We start from the raw sequence: 22,594 nt of genomic DNA, 5'->3' as shown, positions 1-22,594 counted from the left end.
TAACATCTACATTTATGGTAAGTGCACGCAACTGTACTTTCTGGGTTAGACCCTTCCTGTCATGGGTCTACATCTTGCAGTTTACCGAGGATACCAACTGACCTTTATCGTTGCTTCTTTCAGCAGTCATCACTTTTTTTAACCAAGCAGGTGAGGGTGAATTGAATAACATAGAGAAGTCCCCTCATAGCTGATGGTATGAAATTCCAAACTTCCAATATCCATTCTGTAGAACACAATGGAGAGTGCATCAGCAGTGGTTTAAATGCCTAACAGTAAAGAATAAATTAAGGAGCTGGGAGGAACTACTATGACAGCAGCAAGTTGCAGAAATGTCACTAGCCGAAAGAGTTAATTATCTGCAGACCCTGCAGACCCAGGGGTACAGCAGACCTCGGAGAGCAGCAGTCGCATCCTTTGTTGCTTGGGTGTTCCAATCTGAAGGCAATTGGATGCAGTCTGTCTCTTCATTTGCCCATGTTGCTGGCCATCCCACAACACAAGGTCCAGAGGCTACATGATTCCCTTCCACAACCCCTCCCCATCCCCTCTTTCCAGAAGTTCCAGTCTGTCAAAAGGCAGTTATGCTACAAAAAGTCTTATTAGGCTAAACCCTCAACAGTTTGGCTTCATCAGAGGGAGCTTGTTCCTATTAAGTCTTATTAACTTTGAGATGGTCACACAGGCTGTTGACATTGGTCATGTTTTTGACTCTAGTATCTTGACCTAGACAAAGCATTTGACACCAGTACCCCATGCAGACATTTTAAGTAGGCTAACTGCTTTACATTTATAGATTGTGTTAAGACTGGTAGAAAACTGGTTAAAAGATGGAACCCAGATAGTTCATGCAGTAGGTGCTTTGTGAAAGTATAAATGTAACTGGTGGAGTCCCCCAAAGTTGTTTACTAGGATCCCTCCTGTTTGTTTTATTTTTCTAAACGGAGAACTATTGCCTCTGGTTAACTGTATGCATAAGATAGCAGATTGTAGTTGTCAAGATCCCCTCCGATACCTGTGCCCTTCAGAAAGAACTTGGCGAAGGTACTACATGATGGACTAAAAATGGGCATGAATTAAACACCAAACGTTTAGTGTAATTTCATATAGCAGACTGCCACTACCATCAACATTTGGCTTCCGTGTAAATTCTGCCCCCCCCCCCCCCCCAAAACTGATGACAATGACTTTAGGCTCACACACTGGGGTTAAATTGGTTTGGGCTACTCAGAGCCATTTAGTATAGTCATGGTACAAGCCATCTTCCCCATCTGTCAGAGGGAGACTGCATATGGTCTATGGACCTTGAGGGCATCCAGCTACACCTAAATACTGCTATGCTTCCAAGTTGAATCCACCCATTATCTATTCCAGGTACATCTGTTTTGGCTCATGTCATCCTCCAGGGATGGATCTCCATAGCTGCAAAGAACCAGAGGCTGCGAGATTTTGAGATATTTATGTACATGGAAGACTAGCTCCTAGCTATTTCAATGAGTAGCTACCCAATTTCAATGAAGGAGTTTCTCTAGAGTCTCCCAGTTTTTTGTTATAGTTACCACCACGAATTCACAGAGGGAGCCCATTCAGATGTGCTCATTTATCTGATGCATTCTGCAGAGCAGTGTGCATGGCACTTCCCTCTCCAACAGGATCCTTCCTGTTCAGAATAGATTTAATCAGATAATTTCAGCACACCCAGTTCCCTTGCCTTTTAATTTCAAGGCAATGGGACTCCTAGTAGCTGCTGTTCATATGGATCACATTACAAGCTATTACATGAGAGCATTGCAGTAGATTCTGAAAGCTTAGTGGTGTCAACTCACAACTTCCATCTCTACCATTTCAGATATAAATAAGATGGTGGATGAACTCAGTAGGTCTGACTCTGGGCAAACCCCTTAGTCCCCATATCAGCTGAGACTCTCGCAATGAGTGCATCTGCCTCAGTTTGAAAGAGCATTTTCAAGGGAAGATGGAATGAGGAGTATATTCAGACTGAGGCCAGTCTTAGCATTGTCAGGGGAAGGTGGTCCAAGGAGTGTGTTCACAGACCGAGGCCAGTCTCTATGTTGGTATTCTGGAAGTGAAAGCAGTAGATCTCCCACTGCATGTGTTTCAAGACTCCATCCCTCCCTCTGGCAACTTGGCTGTGGTTTGGTATATCAGCCACCAGGGTACCCAGCTTGTACCCAGCCACATCAACGGCGAGTCCAGTTCTTTATCAGACAGGCTCAGTTTCTGCTTAGTGATGACTCCCATGTGGTGTCTAAGTCTGTCAATATCCCTGAAACTCCTTCATTGCTGAGGAGAGCCTTGCCACAACCTGTTTGCATCCTTGACCAGTGCCAACTGCAGCAACTTCCCTTCCTTTAATCCTGATTTGGAGAAAGGTCCCAGAGGTACACACATGCAGAAATGTCCCAGAGGACTCCTTGATACCCCCTCCATCCACCAACTTCCCTGATCTGAGTGCATTCAGAAAACATTGTGATAATACAGTCCTTTTTCTCAAGATTAGACCACATTGAATTTCTCTACTCTCCTTAATGAATTTCTTTAAACTGTATCTTTTTTTTTTTTTTTTTTTTACTTGTATTTATTGGTTAACTAGTTATCAAACACTCAACATTGTGCTTAATTTTTTGACTATTGCATTTATGATGTTACTGTAACTTTTAACATTTTATTTGTATAATTTTTACTTTATTTGTAAATCTGTATGACTTCTTGTAACTCTTGTAATCTCCATATCTCTGAATATTTTTATTTGTTCAAAGTTAGTATATCTCTAATTTGGAGCTTTTCTCCTCAGGTCTTTGCTGAAAATGGGTTCTTTTTGACCCAGTCAGAGTATCCCAGTAAACAAATGTCAAGTAAATAATAAATAAAACTGAGCAAATCCAAACTTATTCTCATAGTTCTGTATTGGCTTTGTCTGGTTCCCTTGCTATGGCCTCATGTTCTGGAGAAGCCGTAACCCTTCTGCCTCATCTGTGATACAAGCATCACCTGGTCCTTCATACCCTTCTACTGACTGCATGGTTGCTCCGGTTCCAGAGCTTGGCAGTGATCAGTGTTGGCTTTGTCTGGTTCCCTTGCTATGGCCTCATGTTCTGGAGAAGCCGTAACCCTTCTGCCTCATCTGTGATACAAGCATCACCTGGTCCTTCATACCCTTCTACTGACTGCATGGTTGCTCCGGTTCCAGAGCTTGGCAGTGATCAGTGTTGGCTTTGTCTGGTTCCCTTGCTATGGCCTCATGTTCTGGAGAAGCCGTAACCCTTCTACCTCATCTGTGATAGCATCACCTGGTCCTTCATACCCTTCTACTGACTGCATGGTTACTCTGGTTCCAGAGCTTGGCAGTGATCAGTGTTATCCCGATAAGGTGGTCTAGATCCTTACCTTTGTCCATAGACCTTGTACAAGGAAAATGTAAAATGAAAATATCAGTATTTTTATACATGGGCAGATGCAAATGGTTTAGATCCAGTCACTGCTCCCATATCACTCCTACTGGAATACATGTAATACATGTTTGATGCTTGTTTAAGTTGCTTCACAGCAACCATCCATTTCTATGTTTCATTCCTCCTTTTTTATGGCTTTCTTAAAGTTTGTAAAGCCTTCATAAGAGGTACCTTCTTATCCAGCCTGCGTTCGGGAATCCAATCTCTACATGGGATTTCAGCTTTGTATTTGCAAATTTGACTACCCTCCTTTTGAACCTGCTGCCAAAGCAGATATAAAATTTGTCTCAACTTTCTGGTGGCCATCCCCTTTACCAAAAGGATTTGTAAATTGTGGGCCTTGTCTTTCATAAAGATAGAATGTCATTGCTAGCTCATCCGTCTTTCATGCTTAAGGCTGCTGCTGAAACAAATTGTATGTCCTTTTCTCCCAAAATTAGTGTCAACAGAGAAATACTTGCTGCAATTATATGGATATTCACATGTGACTCTGCTTTTAGCCAGACAGTTTTCATTCATTCATTTCATTTTCCAATATGAGGTTGGGCTCCCAGTTTCTAAAATCACCTTGTCAAACTGGTTGGCAAGATTGTATAAAATTCTTCAACCAAAAATACAATAATATAAGCATGTCGGTAGATCAAGTGTTGCCATACTAGCTTTTGCTGCTGGAAGATTAGAATGTCATGGGTTCTATTCTCATACTAGGTGCTTGAATTAATTTCCCCATACTGACACTGCAGTGCAGCATAAGGAAGGGATGCTGCTCTCTGGAATGTGCGGAACATGTCAAGGACCGCGGTAACGTATGCAGGTAGAGCTGTAAACCTTCAGAGCTTTCTTGTCAATGAAGTGTGGTCATTCTTTCCTACAGGCTTCGAGTGATCCAGTCTGCTAGCTGTTCCTCAAGGCTGGGCAGATTAAGTACTTTGCTGGGAAATGCCTTCATTTTTACAATTTTTGTGAATAAAATTATAGTTTAATGCTAGGAGCTATGGGTAGGTGTTTTTTTCTGTCCTTAAAATATTTTACCTCAAAACTAAAATGTTTAGTCCGGAGGTAAAATGCTTATCAAGACTTTGTTACTCACTTGTTAGACACTTTTGTTCCTGGTAGAGACCTACATAGATCAGACTTTTAGTTCTTCACTTCTTCCCTCCCCAAGCCTCAAGAAAAAAAAGTACAGGAGTCCTTAGCATTGAAGCCAGTTTCCTCTTTGCCTCAGCTGCTGTTGAGTGATGCTGCTGTGGCCATTTTGGGTACCTCTGACCATTCATGATTACAGGTAGATCATCAGATGTCCAATATAGATTATTTTTGGTAAATACATTTTTGGGGTTCTCTTCCATTCTTCTATTTGGGATAATGCATATGCCTTTTCTCTGGTAACTCCCGATTGGGCTGGGCTGTAGGAACCATCTGTAACACCCTATCAATTGATGTGAATTGTATTGCTTGTGGATACGTTGCTGAAGATGTTCTTCATGTTTCACTGTTGCAGTCATTACATTTGGGTTATCTGCTTGCAGGTAGCCCTCAGTCGGCCTGATTAGCAAAGTCTTGGGTCCTGCTTCTGATGACCTGATGTCATGGAAGAAGGGACGCAACCGGAGTATAAAACATGCAGCCGATGCCATTAAATCAGTCTTTCTTGCCGTGCAGTGCCCGAAGTAGAAGCAGTTCGCAAGTGCTGGTCGGCCGACTTCTGAAATTTTCGTTTTCGAGTTTCAGAACCAAAGTCTTCAACTAAAGCGAAGTACACTGTTAGGGAAACTTTTTCTTGCTCCTTACCAATGTCTGTAAAAGTTAATTGCATTACTTGTGGAAAGCAAATACCTCGTAAAGATTTTCATTCGTACTGTATTCCTTGCCTAGGCCCTGACCACGATGTACCTTGCTGTCAGTTTTGTGCTTTATTTAATCCGCGCACTGTTGATATATTTTCGCCTCTAAATATTTTAGTTCTCTGTTTAATTATCCAGAAATGTCATCTATTAGCCATCCGACTACCGGGATTCCGAAAAAACCCAGAGAAAAGACAGGCCGTCGAGGTCCAAAGCTGCTGACGACACTTCTAAGCCAGTCCCAGTTCACCGGTACTCAGTGAGGTGCTTTTGCAGCCCCTGATACCCACTACTTATGATTCACAGGCCTCTACTGAGACCCATTCGGAGTCCGATATGCCGCGAGATGCTTCAACTATGGAACCTGTGGATGTCGCTACCTTGGATGGGTCCGGAGCTGGGCTTCTGAGTGTGTATTCAGGCCTATAGACTTGCATATTAAATTGACTCCTCCTTTACTTAGGCCTAAATCTCGATCCTTGTCTAAAAAAAACGACGCCCAGGCCACATGCTCAGGCCTCTATGCCTAAAAAAAAAAAAAAAAAAAAACAAATGAGAATGGCTGAAGATCTAATAACTGTAAAATCAGGGGTAGCCAACCCCCCCCCCCCCTTTCTAAGAGGCCTAGGACTGAAATTGATTATGAATCTTCTGATCAGGATTCTGTTTTTTCTGATTCTTCCGATTGGGATTTGCCCTTATCTGCTTATGAAGATTCTGATGCTGAGACTCCATTCCCTCTGCTTCCCCTCCTGAGGATTTTTCTTTTGGGGAAACCTTACATACTCTTAAGGGAGCATTTCCACTGGGAAAGCCAGGATTTTTCTGAATCAAAAAAAGAGGCTTAGGGTTTTCCTTCTCCTACCTCAGCATAGGCCTGTACTAGACATTGTTAATGATGCTTTCTCAATCTAGTTTGGCCTCTTATTCCCTGCCTCCTGCTCCCAGAAAACCTGACAGACACCGCAGCGTCCCTGAGTCACACAAGTTCCTTTTTAAAAATCCTGTTGCAGATCCAGAGACTATTTCACAGGGGCCCAAGGGCATTAAGGCTTCTACTGCTAAAAATCCTACCCCTTCTGATGGAGACTCCAGGGCACTGGATAGATAGGCTAAGAAGGTTTACATTTCTGCAACCTTGGCCATTAGGGCTTTAAACTGCCAGTTTCATATGTTAAAAGTATCGCCAACATGTTGTTGGACTACTTAAACAGAAAATTATGTTGATTCCTGACTGTGTGGAAAATAATTACAGGATTTAATGCATTCTGCTAAACAAGTTGGAAAACGTACTTTGCAATGTGGTTTTGATTCGTTAGAGGCCTCTTGCAGAGCTGCTGTAACTGGGTCTGTGCTCAGAAGGCATGCTTGGCTCAAGGAGCAATCCTTGCCTGATCATATTAAAGCTAAATTGTTGGATGCTCCTTTACATCAGGACCGCCTGTTTGGCAACAAGGCTGAGGAAGTTCTTAAAAAGATGGAAGACAAAGCTAAATCTATGCAGATGTTAAAGATGTTTTACAAGTTCAGCCTTCTAGGTTTAGTAGGCATTGGCCCTCTAAGAATTGGTCCTTTCCAGCCCTTTCCAAGTCTTCTCAAGCCAAACCCAGACTCCACAAAAGCCCCAGGTTTCAGTCCCAGGGGAGACGCAGACCTAAGCAGTGGGGGGCCTCCACTTCTAAATCTGGGAATAAGACCCCCCCCCCCTTGGTAAACTGTCTCTCTGACTTCCTTTTAAAATTTCCAAGCACTTATCAACTGACTGCCCCTTTGGGGGGAAAGATTGCTCTTCATTCAAAGAATTGGGAACTCATTACCCAGGACAAATGGGTTTTAAATATAGTGTCCCAGGGATACAGATTTCACTTCCACACATTGCCAACACCAAGCGGGTGGACGGACCAGCCGCCAAATCAATGGGCAGAGGCCCAAAAACAAGTACTTTCTCTCTTAAGCATGGGGGCTATTCAACTGGTACCAGAAGAGGAAAAGGGACAAGGTTTCTATTAGAGACTTTTCCTGGTACCCAGAAAAGACAATTCTTGGCGTCCTGTCCTGGACATGTCTACTCTTAAACACCTTTTTGTAGATTCCAAATTTCAAGATTCTGACTCTTCACCAATTACTTCCTGTGCTAGGCAATGATGCCTGGGTGGCAACACTAGATTTAAAAGAAGCCTACCTGCACATCCCAATCGTGGAATCTTGCAGAAGATACCTACGCTTCAAAGCAGGCTGCATGCACTATCCGTTCTCTGCACTGCCCTTTGGCTCATCTACTGCACCAGGGTATTCACAAAGTGCCTAGCTTCAGTTATTGCATTTTGCAGGCAAATAAATATTCAAATATACCCATACCTGGACGATTGTCTAATTCAGGCAGAAAGCCAGGACATGCTTTTGAATCATCTGACCTTTGTACAAAGGGTTCTAACTTGTCTGGGGGTGCACCATAAATGAAAAAAATCACACCTGGTACCCTGTCAACAAATTATATTCCTGGGAGCAAGCTTGAATACAACTTCCCAGATGGCTTGCCTCACGCCAGAGAAACAAATTCATTTGACAAACTGCTTCAAACCAAGTGGCCACAACAACCCTGCTATCTGCAAGACAAATACTGCAAGCCTTGGGGTTCATAGCCTCCTGCATTCTTCTAATTCCATATGCAAGACTGCATTTGAGGAAACTACAGTGGTATCTAAAAAGCCTATGGTGTCAACATTCTCAAGACCTGGAAACTGATTCCTAACATACCTTGCCTACACCTAGAGTTTCTTTGGTGGGCAGAGGCCTGCCACCACAACAAGGGACTACCTTTCACATCACCCCCTGCCACCCAAACCTTAACAGACGCATCAGACTATGCATGGGGGGGCTCATCTAGCAGGGAAGTGCATTCAGGGCAAATGGAATCCAAGTCAAATGCACCTGCATATCAATCAAAAAGAAATGTTAGCTGTACAGAGTGCTCAAACAGCCTTCAAGGACCACATTCTTCCAGGACAACTAATGGTAAAGATGGACAACACCACTTTTATGTGGTACATAAACAAGCAGGGGGGTACACATTCTTACCCCCTCTGCAGACTAGCCATGGTATTGCGGAACACAGCCTTGAGCTACCAAGTGCACCTACAAGCTCAATTCCTGCCAGGAAAATTGAATACACTGGCAGATGGACTAAGCAGAAACGTCCTGGACCGACGAGTGGAAACTGGAACCAAGGATTTTCAACATGTTGACAAGCAAATGGGGGAGCCCAGATATAGACCTGTTTGCTTCTCCCCAGAACTACCAATTGGACAAATTTTGCACAAAGATTCCCCACGAATATGTCTGGAAAGTGGATGCTGTGTCCTTCAGCTGGAAAAACTATCAGTCTGTGCCTTCCCCCCCCTCTTCCTCTGCTCTCCAAAGTACTACTAAAAATCAAACAGGACAAACCAAGGATGATTTTGATTGCTGCAGACTGGCCACATCAACACTGGTACCCCCTCCTGCGCAGTGTGTCACTTATCTCCTGCCTCAGACTCCTTCCCTGCCGTCTCAGCAGGCGAACCAGATTCTGCACCCTCCGCTTCAAACACTGAACCTTGCAGCCTGGCTAATTACTTAATCTCTCCTTTACCATCCCTCGGCAAACATGTGATGGATATCATTTTAGAGGTAAGGAGGCCTAATACTAGAAAATCTTATGCTCAAAAATGGAAAAGATTCTGTGCTTGGAACCAATTTCAAGGGATGAGCCCAGCAGCACCCAATTTACCTCAGATTTTACAATACTTAACTGAGATGCTTCACAAGGGCCTGTCTTTTTCCTCCATTAAAATCCACGCCTCAGCCATTTCGGCTCATTATAGCACAGAACCAAAATCCACGCCTCAGCCATTTCAGCTCATTATAGCACAGAACCACTCCTCTTCTCTCATCCACTGCACAAGCAGTTCCTCAGAGGGGCCAAAAATTTGAGACCACCCAGGAGAGCTCCAACCCCAGCCTGGGACCTTAACTTAGTCTTGGAGAAACTCACCCTACCCCCTTTCGAGCCAGCTGCTACTGCAGACTTAAAATTTTTTTCCTGGAAAACAGCTTTCCTTTTAGCAATCACTTCAGCTAGAAAGGGTATCTGAATTACAGGCCCTTATGGCAGTGGAGCCTTTCGTAATCTTTCATGTGGACAGGGTGTCCCTCAGAACCAATCCTTCCTTCATGCCCAAGGTGTGGTATCCAGTGTGACTTTTAATCAGTCCATTCATTTGCCAACCTTCTTTCTAAATCCACAGAATAAAGGGGAACGGATACTGCATTCCTTAGATGTGCACAGACAACTTAGATTCTGCTTGGATAGGACTAAACCTCAAAGGAAATCTGAATAACTGCTGGTGACATTTGCTGCAGGGGCAGAGGGGAAGGCTATTTCAAAGCACACCATTTCTAAATGGATAAGCCATTGCATTCATTTCTGCTATAAGCACTATGGAAAACCTATCCCCCAAGGGAGCAGACCTCACTCCACCAGGGCTGCATCTACCTCTACAGCCTTTCTCAGAGGCCCTCTACAGCCTTTCTCAGAGGCGTCCTACCAGGGACCTCCTAGAAGCTGCTATCTGGAGTTCTGTACACACTTTCACCAAGCATTATCATTTGCCAATTTTCTCTAAATCCAGAGCTGGCTTTGCCACTGCAGTCTTGCAGGGCCTTATAGCTGGCCCTAATGCCATCTAAATTCCTCGTCCCAACCATAGCTTTGGGAATCTACCCAGATGTAATGACTGCAACAGTGAAACCCAAAGAACATAGTACAGTTGTGTACACTTACCATAAATGTAGATGTTGGTGTATTCACTGTTGCAGTCCTGGTTACCCTCCCTCCAGCCCCTTAACTTCTTTTGGCTGTACCTCTACTTTCCTTTGCTATGCTTAAAAGCCTTTTTACTGTATTTGCTTTTTGGTTGGAGGTGTATCTTTGTGCTTTTATATTTAATTGCTTCCCATTAGGGGTGCACCTGACATCTGGGGCAAGAAAAACTGATGTAATGGCGTCAGCTACATGTTTTATACCCCCTGACGACCTGACGTCGTGGAAGAAGGGACAACAACCGACGCAGGACCAAAGACTTCAATCGAGCCAACTGAGGGCTACTGCAAGCAGATTACCCAGATGTAATGACTGCAACAGTGAATACACTCTCTAACATTTACATTTTATGGTAAGTGTACTCATCTGTACTAGTTTTCTGGTTTTTTACATCTGTTATATCTAAACAGATGTTTTAAGTTAAGCTAAAGTTATTGACCAGAATCTTTACTGGGATCAAGCTCTTTTAGGAATTTTTCAACCATGAAATTCTTAGGAAATCAAAGTGATTTATTTACAGTCTGCTTTAGTATGGTGATAAATAACTGCTGAAAGGAGGAACACAATTGCAGGTGACAGGTTTTGGCACTTGTGCCTAATTACATTGATAGTATGTTGTAAAAGAGTTCACCTCCTAACCTTTAGTATTGAAGATGAGTAAGATTGTCTAGAGATGATGCAAGATTAAACATTTTTCTTTCTTTTTTTTTCAGCTTTCAGTTTGGAAACCTGCAGAATTATGATAGGCATGCTGGATGTATCCTTTTTGGGATTATGCATTTAAAAAAAAAAAGTGCGCGTGCATATATGATATGGTTGCAGTTTGTAAGAGTAAACAGTCAGAAGAACAAATGTTAGTACAGACTGCATTTTCAGTTTGCTGGCTACCTTTTATGCAAGATTGTATTACATAATGGTCTGGAAATTTGCCCTTGTCCCACTGTTGTGCGATCTCTGTGTTAGTATATAAATTCTTGCTTAGATCACTGTTGCAGTATTCCAATACTACTGTGTTATCTTACTGAGGTAACTTGGTCTGGCCAGCATACCAAAGCCAGAACTTTCCATACAGTCGTATAAGTCTGTGGATGTATGAGCTTAAGATTTATGCAGCTGGCTTGTATCCAGATTTAGATATTATTCTAAGTTCCCCATTAGGGAACCTTCCTTTTCTTGTGGCTTTTTTATAAAGGTTTGTTTGTTAGGTGTCAGTTAAAGGGAAGTATGATTGTGGTAAGCAGATTCCTTGTAAGGACCTACACTTACAGTAATTATGTTTTGGGACTGAATAAAATGATAAATATCATCTGATTTGTCAGTTGTGTTCCAAACACCCTTTTATGAATCTTTCCTCATAGCATACACAATGCCTGAATAACCTTACCCAATCCAAGACGGCAGACCTCTCTGCCTCCGATATCCTGCTCGCATCAAAAAAGAAACTGAAAAGGCCTAGGCCTGAACTATTTTCTGCCCAGCTGGGTTTGGATGTACCTACTGATGTGTTGCAGGAACCCACAGTATGGCCAGTTATTTCTCAGGCAGTTGCTACCGCAACCCCAATGGAGGCCAGAATGGCATTTTGTTTCTCATACATCCGGTGAAACTGTTCATACCAGTATGGTTGAGAAAGTGGAGCCAAGGGTGATCATTCTGAAAGGACTGGAAGGCACCCTAGTCAGGAAAGATGAGCCCAAATCCGTAATGGATTTTTTCCAGAGTTCTGAACAGCAGTGTTTCGTAAAGGCATTGAAAACTATGAAGTAACTACAAATAACATTCCACAATGTTTTTACTATGTTTATGCAGGGGGGCAAGCTCCCTTGCACCCCCCATGTGGGGGGTTCCGCCACCCTACACCCCCTGTAATTAAATATACCAACTGCAAGGTCGCAGTACAGTGGGGGGGTAATTTCTTAACCCCACTGTAGTGCGACCTTGGAGTTGGTATATTTAATTACGGGGGGTGTGGGGGGTGGAGCCCCCCACATGGGGGGTGCAGGGGGGCTTGTCCCCCTGCATAAACATAGTACAAAGTGTCTGGGATGTTATTTGTAGTTGCTTCATAGTTTTCAATGATTTGAGATTAGATGAAATGAGTTTTCGACTATTTGGTTTCTATGATTTTGCAATTCGATGAAATGGTAATTTGATGATATGAAGTGGAACCAATATAATATATATATCTATATCTATCAAGAACGTAAAAAAACTGAAAACTCCACAAAGCAAACAGTCCAAAATTCTGCAAAGGGAGCAGTCCCAATAGGTACTTGCAAGTCAAGTCAAATTAACGTTCGAACAGTTTATTAAAACATGCAACGTTTTCGTTGCTAGCTGCAACTTCTTCAGAAAAATAAAATACCAAGTGTTTTTAGCACCATTTTTGATTTTAAAAGCTCTTGTGGTTATTATAACCAATCATTTCATCAAGTAAAATGCATATTAATGAGCATTCACCGTACATTAACCCTATAAGTGCACTTCTCTAGTAAAAAAAACCTGACATTCACCCTATTCAAATTCTATTACATTAACCTTTGGTCTTGTAACAGGGGACTTTGTTATTTATAACTATTCGTCTATTGAATTAGACCCTGTACTCATTGATGTACTAGCTAAAGGTAATACATTTGTGCCAACTAAAAGTATGAACCTTGCACAAGTATTGATAGAATTGAAGTGCTTTGTTAGAAAGTTGAATTTAGCCTGTTTTAGGCAATAATAACATCAATAATACCAAATTTAAACCAGCAAGCACTTTCAACCCACCACTTCATCCTTTACTAAACCTTGAGAGTAGATCAGAAATGGATATCAGACACTTACACTCTTGTCCAAGACATTCCAACATACAGGACAACATTACAAGAAAGGAAAAGGAAGCTCTAGAATTATTGAGAATACAAGGAGTGAGATGCATCAAACCTGATAAGGGAGGGGGTCTTGTTATTTTAGATTGAGATGATTACATTCATAAGATGGAAGAAGTACTGCTAAGCACAGCTTACAGCGTAGCCACATTAAACGAGTATAATATAGCTCAAAGTAGAGTAAAGGGCTACTTGAGGGATCTCTTCATTGAAGGGAGAATTGACTTGGATACATTTAACTTTATAAATATTCCATTCCCTAAGCTTGCAGTAATGTTCGGAATACCGAAAATCCATAAAAATCTTAACCCCCCTATGAGATGCTTAATAGACGCAAGAGCTTCTCTTACATATCCATGTTCAAAGTTAGTTGACTTAATTTCTTGATATATTTTTGTAAAATAATCACAAATTTGTAAAGACTCTTGGTCACTGTTAACAAATTTAAATGACATAGAGATGGATACTGATGATAATTTTATAACAATAGACGTAATCGATTTATATACGTCTATACCCCATATGGAAGCTACTGAATGGACTGAACTTATGTTGAAACACCTTGAAGCACCAGATGACGAAATTAGATTAGTTACTGAACTAATAGACATCATCTTGAGTAACAACTACTTCATTTTTAATAACACTTATTACTTACAGAAACAAGGCGTGGCTATGGGCTCGCCTTGTGGAGCTAGTTTAGCAAATATGGTAGTAGCCCATTGGGAGAAAACATTCATCTTTGATGAAGCCTCTAGAAAGAACAAGATTAAACTATATACCAGATTTCTTGATGACATATTTGTTATCTTTAAAGGTACCCAACAAGAAGCTTCTGAATTTGTAGAATACTTAAATTTAACGACAAGTTTCTTTAAATTCACTTAAACTTTTAGTTCGAACAAAATTGACTATCTAGATCTCTCTTTAATTCGAGACATGAATTCGAATGGAATAATATCAAATATATACCGAAAATCAACATATTGTAATTCTTATTTACATTTTTCAAGTGCCCACCCCTTTAAACAGAAACGTTCCATTGTTAAGGGACAACTAGTGAGGGCCACAAGATTATGTACACGAGATGATGACTTTGATAGTGAATGTGATAAATTAAGAAACATGTTTACAAATCGTGGGTATCCTAAGTCATTAATACTAGAATTAACCAGTGAAATTAAATTGAAAAGAATGAAAGGAATGCTAACAGCTATTCTTAAAATAAAAGAACCAACAAACAAGGTATGTTTGGGATTGATTGATACGGCCCACTTGGAAAACTCAACAGTGAGAGAAAAAGCTATTGTAACATCAGTTGGAGCACCTGTTAGAAGCAAAGAAGTTTGACACGAGTTTTATAACAACATTTAACAAAGACAGTGATGCTATAGTATCGATACTAATCAAAAACTGGCAACTTTTAGGGAAAGATTTTAACCTTCTAACTAGACTAGGTACTAGGTTCCAAGTTATTTTTAAGAAGGGAACAAACTTGAAAAAAACATTAGAAAATAAAGCCATAACTTTTAGCAATAAAACTAAAGGGTGCTTTCAATGTGGAATGTGCAGCATGTGTAAGAATATTAAACCTATGAACAAATTTACAGTAAATAAAATATCAACACAATTTTTGATAAAACAAAGACTTGACCGTAATTCTAAAAGTATTATCTATTTAGCACAGTGTAACATCTGCCCGGCATATTATATAGGTAAGACGGACCGTAGATTTAGAGATAGAGTATACGAACATACATACGCTATCTCTAAAAACAAAAAGGAAAATGCTTTAGCAAGACACATTGAACAGTGTCCTTGTCATACTTTTTCATTTACAGCTATTGACCAAATAGCTGAAAATGTTAGAGGCGGTCCAACATCTTTAATACTTGAATGTGCTGAATTAGTTTGGCAACTAAAACTAAATGCATGCACATTTCCTGGTTTGAATGCCCATTGTAGCATTTCCTGTTGGTTGAAACTGAAAAGTTGAGACTTTAAGCGAATCAACTATTTTTGGAAAGATGTTTAATTATTAATAAATACTCAGTAAAATGTATTAATTATGGTTTGCAGTAGAGTCACTTTTAAATAGTTAGGAATATTTATAAGTTTTGAACAACAATTGACCGCTAGGTTAATGTAATAGAATTTGAATAGGGTGAATGTCAGGTTTTTTTTACTAGAGAAGTGCACTTATAGGGTTAATGTACGGTGAATGCTCATTAATATGTATTTTACTTGATGAAATGATTGGTTATGATAACCACACGAGCTTTTAAAATCAAAAATGGTGCTAAAAACACTTGGTATTTTATTTTTCTGAAGTTGCAGCTAGCAACGAAAACGTTGCATGTTTTAATAAACTGTTTGAACGTTAATTTGACTTGGAGTACCTATTGGGACTGCTCCCTTTGCAGAATTTTGGATTGTTTGCTTTGTGTATATCTATATCTACTTCCCATTAGGGGGCACCTGACATCTGGGGCCAGAAAAACTGATGTAATGGCGTCTGCTGTATGCTTTATATCCATGACTACCTGACATCATGGAAGAGACCAGCAACTGACGCAAGACCCAAGAGTTTGATAATCAGGTTGACTGAGGGCTACTGCAAGCAGATAACCCAAATGTGATGACTGCAACAGTGAATACACTAACATCAGGGAATACAATAACATAACACCACACTCAGCACATAGTCCCTCAGAACCTACACCACCAAAACACACAAACACAAAACACACACCTACATTCGCAGAGGCTCTCAGTAAAAACATGCCCAAGCAACAGGGACCTCCAAAGCAGAAACGCAAGCAACCTCCACCCCCCAACACAACCCAAATGACACCTAGCCCACAAACTCAGTGTGCCACTCGACCACAGCCCATAAGGCATAACACACCCAGCACTCTAGTCATAGATGACTCTATAGTTAGGCACACTGATGTTCCACTCACCAGGCTAAACAAGGAGAAAGTTACTGTCAGCTGCCTGTCGGGTACCAGGATCCGCCACGTAACGCATGCACACAGGTCACTCCACAACAGGTACAAATATGACACTGTTGTCCATGTTGGTGTGAATGACCTGAGACGTACCTCCTTGGACTACATGAAAAGGGACATGAAGGAGCTGTCCGATCTTGTAGCCCAGGCAGGTATGACCCTAGCCCTGAGTACCATCCTGCCATTACCCAGAATGATACCACAGTACAAGGACAAAATGGTTGACTTCAACAATTGGCTAAGCTTCTGGTGTCATTCTAAGGGGATCCAGTATCTGTCTGCCTGGGATGACTTGATCGACAAGCCACGATGCTTTGCCAGAGATGGCCTGCACCTGTCACCCTTGGGATTCCGGATACTGGCTAAGGCTGTAGCCACCCCTATAGTGCCTTTTTTAGGCAAGGTTCAAATGACAAATTCACCACCATAACAGGTACACGCAAGAAGAATCAGAGTATTGCTACTCAATGCTAGAAGTCTAAACCTCAAAATGCACTCTTTCGAAGCACTCCTTAAAATGGAGAACATCGACATCTGCAGTGACAGAGACCTGGTTCAAGACTCCAGAGATTACCCCTGCATTACCAGGCTATAATTCATACCACACCTTTCGGCCGCCTAACCTGGACCGAAACATTAAAGGCGGAGGTGTGTCCATATTCATTAAGGATATCCACACCTCCAGGCTAGTTGCTCAGCATAATGCATCCGAGATTATCCAAGTGCAACTAACTCTGGGCAAGACCACAGTCCAAATTGTAGCTTGCTACAGATCCCCCACCCTGCCCCAGGAATTCCCACTCCTCGTTTCTTAATGCACTGGAAAATATTAGGGTACAACCTAACACCCTAATAATGGGTGATTTTCAACTACCCTACCATTAACTGGGAAAACTCCTGTACCAACTCTTGTGCTCAACGTTTTCTGGAATTCATAAATTCCAATGCCATGGATCAACTTATCCACACCCCCACCAGGAGCAGCAATATCCTAGACGTGGTTATTACCAACATGGGCAACTAGTGCTCCACACCAGAGGTCAATTCCTCGTTTATCAGATCCGACCATAAGCTAATCACCCTAGACATCCACATCCCTCCCCCACCCCCCATTAGGGAAACCACGGTAAAAAAATTTCTCCAAAGCCAACTTCACGCTTCTTAAGACAGAAGTGGCAAACTTCACGACACCCATGCTGACGGGCAATAGAGGTATGACTAAATCCTACACAAATGCACTTTATAAGCACTTACATGAGTGCATAGATCCTGCAATCCCGAACAGAACCAAGATGCTATCCTCCAAAAAAAGGAAGCCAATCTGGTGGTCCCCTGCCATAAACAACTCTACAACAGAAGAAAGAAACCGTTGCAAAAAAGAGTAAAATCCCATGATTGGAGAAACTCCCTGGTCAGCTTCAGTAAGAAGCTGAGATCCCTCAAGTCCTCCAAAGCTAGTTATGAAAACAAAATCGCCACTGACTCTAAAGACAACCACAAAGCATTCTATAGCTATGTCAAGAATCTCAATGGCAACACTCGGATCTGCTCTGAGTTACAGCACAATAGCACTAAATGTACAGAACCAACGGATATTGCCAACATCCTGGCAGATAGGTTCAGTGCTAACTTTACCCCTCTGTCATTCCCTAAAGGGCCCATCTCTATACCAGAAGAATGCAAAGCTCCTGTAATCAAAGCTTCACAGGTAAAAAAACACACTATCCAAAGCCAAGAACACAGCATCCATGGGACCTGACGACATCCCAGTCTTTGTTCTACATGAACTACAGAACGGACTGGCACCCCACCTAAGTACCATGTTCAGTCATAGCCTTACCTCAGGCTATGTGCCCATTGAATGGCGCACAGCGACAGTTATCCCACTCCACAAAGGGGGTGCCACCACAGACCCTGGAAACTACCGCCCCATTCGCCTAACGAGCCTGGTCTGCAAGGCTATGGAGCGTATCATCATGGAACTTCTAAACAATGACATTGGTAATCTCCAAACTCGGGACGCCACCCAGTTCGGGTTTTTAAAAGGCAGATCATGTCTCCTAAACCTGATAGACTTCTTTGAAGCAGTCACCAAAGCCATAGATGAGGGTAAGGTGGTTCACACAGCCTGTCTAGATCTTGCCAAGGCTTTTGACACCATCCCCCACTCTGGAATTATAGATAAACTCACTAAACTAGGTATAAATCCCTATGTCACAAGATGGGTTGCCAACTGACGGAACCCACACTGAAAGTAGCAGACTCCAAATCCAGCTTCAGACCAGTGACAAGTGGAGTACCACAGGGTTCAGTCCTGGGTCCTCTCCTGTTTGGTATCTACTTCTCTGAAGTACAGGCCAACACAGAAGATCTTTGTCTAATGAAGTTCGCAGATGACTGTAAACTAGGAGCCATAATCAAAACTCCTAAAGATGTGGACAAAAAGGGCCTTGCTAAGACAGATGCCTGGTGTCAAAGCCATGGCCTCCAACTCAGTGCCAAAAAGTGCATAGTCATTCCTTTTTGTAAAAACTCAGTACCCTTGAACTACCACATAGGTGGTAGTCTACTTAACACCGAAAGTGTGATAAGAGACCTTGGGACACAGGTGGACAGTAGTCTTGCCTGTGATAATCACATCGCCACAGTAGTCAGGAAATCCTATGTGGCACACCTCATCACAAAAAAGATTTCTCATCCAGGAAAAAAGAGATGTTCATTGTGTTACACTGCTGCAGTCATCACACTTGGGTTATCCTGTCGTCAGGTGGTCCTGCAGTCTGCCGGAATTCCAAAGTCTTGGTCCGGCGTCGGTTGCTGTTGCTTCTTCCCTGACGTCAGTGCGCCAGGGGTATAAATAATGCAACAGACGCCATTTTCTTCAGTCTTTCTTGCCACGCAGTGCCTGAAGCAGAAGCAGTTGGCAAGTGCCAGTCGGCTGACTCGTAAGATTTTCGAATTCGAATTTCAGACCGTAGTCTTCTATAAACCCAAGTACCCTGTTGGGGAAACTTTTCTTCCCTCAGACCGATGTCAGAAAAAGTTAACAATTTTATTTCTTGTAGGAAGCAAATACCTCATAAGGATTTTCATTCTCATTGCATACCTTGCCTAGGCCCAGACCACGACGTCACTAGTTGTCGTTTTTGTGCTAGGTTTAATAAGCGTACTATTAAAAGACGCTTTGATTTCGCCCGACACTACTTCGGTAGAAAATTTTAACTACACTATGCTGTCGGAGCAACCGACTACCGGCGTGCACAAAAAACGCAAGGATAAGGACAGACAGCCCAGGCCTAAGCCAGATTTAGAGGCCTCAGCTGGTCCGGTCTCTGGTTCTCCGGTCCTCAGTGAGGCTCCGACGCAGCCCCTGACTACCGCAGATCTGGAACCAGAGACCGCTTCGGAACTTTTGGCGAAATGTACCAGGCTGACGCAGCCATTTTGTTCAGGCCCTACCGACGACCTTGCTGAAAGATGTCGGTGCTGCAGAAATGCCATCGGTTTCTGAAGGCGTTTTCAGACCAACAACGCTCACCATTAAAACGTATCCTAAGACGAAGACTCCTATTAAATCTAAAAGGACTGCACTTCAGTCCCCTCTTCAAGGCCCCATGCCTAAGAAACAGATGCTCAAAATGGCTGAAGATTTGATCTCTTTAATCAGGGGTTCCCAGCCCCCTCCTGACAAAAGGCCTAGACAAGAGGAAGATTATGCATCCTATGAACAAGTGTCCATTTCTTCAGACTCCTCTGAGGACCAAGATTACTCCTTCTCCCCTTATGAAGATTCTGATGCCGAGGATTCCATTCCCTGAGCTTCTCCTCCTGAAGACTACTCCTTTGGGGAAACTTTACACACTGAGGGAACATTTTCACTGGGATGGTCAGGACTACTCTGACTCTAAGAAAAGGCTCAGAGAGTTTCTTTAACTCCCCCAGCACAGACCACTTGCCATCCCACCAGTTTTAGACATTGTGGATGATGTTTACTTAGAATCCTGTTTGAACCCAGACTCTCTACCTCCTGCTCCGGCCAAGCCTGGCAGATGGAGTGCCTGATTCCCACAAATTTCTTTATAAAAGCCCTGATGTTCTTCGTGTTTCACTGTTGCAGTCATAACTGCAGGGTGCTCCTGCCGGCAGGCAGCCTGAGGTCGGCCAGAATCCCAAAGTCTGGGTCCGGCGTCGGCTGTACAAGCTAGTACCCTGACGTCAGTACGCTTTGGTACATAGCCCTCAGCCGACGCCATCTTCTCCAGTCTTTCTTGCCGTGCGGTGGAATGCAGCTCGCAAGTCTAGCCCTCAGCCGACGCCATCTTCTCCAGTCTTTCTTGCCGTGCGGTGGAATGCAGCTCGCAAGTCGTTGGTTGGCGATTTTCAAACAGCGTATTTTGTTGTTGTCGGTCCGAAGTTCTTACTTCTCTTCTCAAAGCTAAGTACCCCGTTGGGAAATCTTTTTCTTGTTCCTCCGATGTCAGAAAAAGTTAATAATTGTATAACGTGTGGGAAACAAATACCTCATAAAGATGTCCACTCTTACTGTCTACCTTGCTTAGGCCCTGACCACGACGTTTCTTGTTGTCGGTTCTGTGCCAGGTTCAACTCTCGTACTATCAAGCGCAGGTACGATTGGGCTCTAAATTATTTTGGCAGACGCTTCAATTATAGAATGTCGTCTGACACTACCGGACTTCAAAAGAAGCACAAAGACAAAGATAGGCCTCCGAGGTCCAAACAGGACTCGTTGCAGCTGGAGCCAGCGTCCGGTTCGGCTGTCGTCAGTGAGGCGCTTTTGCAGCCCCTGTCGTCCGCCACTTCTGAACCGATGGCCGATACGGACTCACATGGGGAGCCATCAAGGCCTACTATTTTAACTGCTGCAGGACTTCGACGCCGCCCTCAGATGGGTCCGGAACCGCTGTGCAGGTACCGGCTTCTGAGGGGGTTTTCAGGCCTACTCGCATCACTATTTCAAAGGCAAAGACAAAAGACTCCTGTTAAGTCTAAAGTTCCTGCTCAAGCTGCTTCTGAATCTACTCCCAGGACACAGAAGCAATTATTAAAGATGGCTGAAGATTTGCTTACAATGATTAGGGGTTCTCACCCCCCTCCTGAGAAAAGGCCTCGACAGGATGTTACTCTGGATTCCTCTGACCAGGCTTCTGTATCTTCTGTCTCTTCCTCAGATCAGGACTATTCTTTTCCTCCTTATGAGGATTCGGATGCTGAGGACTCCTTACCCTCGGCCTCTCCGCCTGAGGATTTCTCTTTTGGGGAACATTTTCATTGGGAAGGACAGTAGTATTCTGCTTCCAAGAAGAGGCTTAGAGAATTTCTTCTTCTTCTTCCTCAGCATAGGCCTTTAGCTATCCCTCCTGTTTTGGACATTGTAGATTATGCTTTTTCTGAGGCTAATTTGAATCCTGATTCCATGCCTCCTGCTCCTTCTAAGCCTGATAGATTTTATAGGGTTCCTGACTCTCATTTATTCTTATTTAAGAACCCTTCTGCGGATCCTGAAACTATTTCTCAGGGCTCTAAGGCTGCTAAGGTTGCTACTTCTAAAAATCCTATTCCCTCTGAGAAGGATTCTCGTGCTTTAGACAGGTGGGGAAAAAAGGTATATACTTCTGCTACCCTGTCTGTAAGGGCTTTAAATTGCCAGTTTCATATGTTTAAGTATCAGCAATTTCTTTTGTCTGTTTTAAAGCAAAAGCTTGCTTCCCTTCCTGCATGTGCAGAGGATAAGGAACTTCAGGATGTCTTGCATGCTACTGAACAAGTGAACAAACATAGTTTACATTGTGGTTTTGATGCTTTGGATGCTTCTTGCAGGGCTGCAGCCTCTGGTACTGTTATCAGGAGACATGCCTGGCTTCGTGAACCCTGAACAGGTTAAGGCTAAGTTATTAGATGCCCCTGTTCAACATGATGTTCTTTTTGGATCCAAGGCTGAGGAAGTTATTAAAAAGATGGAAGAAAAGGCAAAATCTATGCAGACTGTAAAAGATTTCTTGCAAGTTCAGCCTCCTAGATTTTCTAGGAATTGGCCCTCTAAAAATTGGTCCTTTCCCACATCTGATAGGCCTCAAAGGGGAAGATATAGACGCTCCAGAGGTCGTGGTCAAGGTCAGGCCTCTTACAGATCTAGACAATGGACTGCTTCTTCACCTAGAAGGGGAGAAGACAGATCCCAATCTCAAAAAAAGCAAACTCAATGACTCTCTCGGTTGGGCTACAGGACCCCTTCACCTGGATGCCCCTCTCGGAGGAAAACTGTCTCTTTTTTACAGAAATTGGACTCGTATTACCCAGGACAGATGGGTATTGGACGTGATTTTAAAAGGTTACAAATTCCACTTTCACACTTTGCCAAGGGCTCACGGTTGGCCAGATCTGCCAAAACATCAATGGTCAGAGGCCTTAAATCAAGTGGATGCTCTTCTGGCCATGAGAGCCATAGAGCCTGTTCCACTCTCGGAGATGGGAAAAGGTTTTTATTCAAAACTGTTTCTGGTTCCAAGAAAAC

General features: G+C 42.8%; 1 protein-coding gene across 1 annotated transcript in view; it reads left to right on the top strand.

The window, feature by feature from the left end:
• The window catches only part of GCA (grancalcin), a 365,906-nt gene that overhangs the window by 167,154 nt on the left and 176,158 nt on the right, over positions 1–22,594 (top strand). Inside the window, exon 4 of the mRNA XM_044074773.1 lies at positions 10,892–10,935. Coding sequence (XP_043930708.1) covers positions 10,892–10,935 — 44 coding nt within the window. The remainder of the gene's footprint in view (positions 1–10,891; positions 10,936–22,594) is intronic.

The sequence above is a fragment of the Protopterus annectens genome, chromosome 6.part0 (genome assembly GCF_019279795.1).
Source record: "Protopterus annectens isolate FY-2018-M chromosome 6.part0, PAN1.0, whole genome shotgun sequence".
Taxonomy (NCBI): Eukaryota; Metazoa; Chordata; order Ceratodontiformes; family Protopteridae; genus Protopterus; species Protopterus annectens.
Note: the sequence above shows the minus strand (reverse complement) of the source record. Positions and strands in the feature narration are given on the sequence as shown.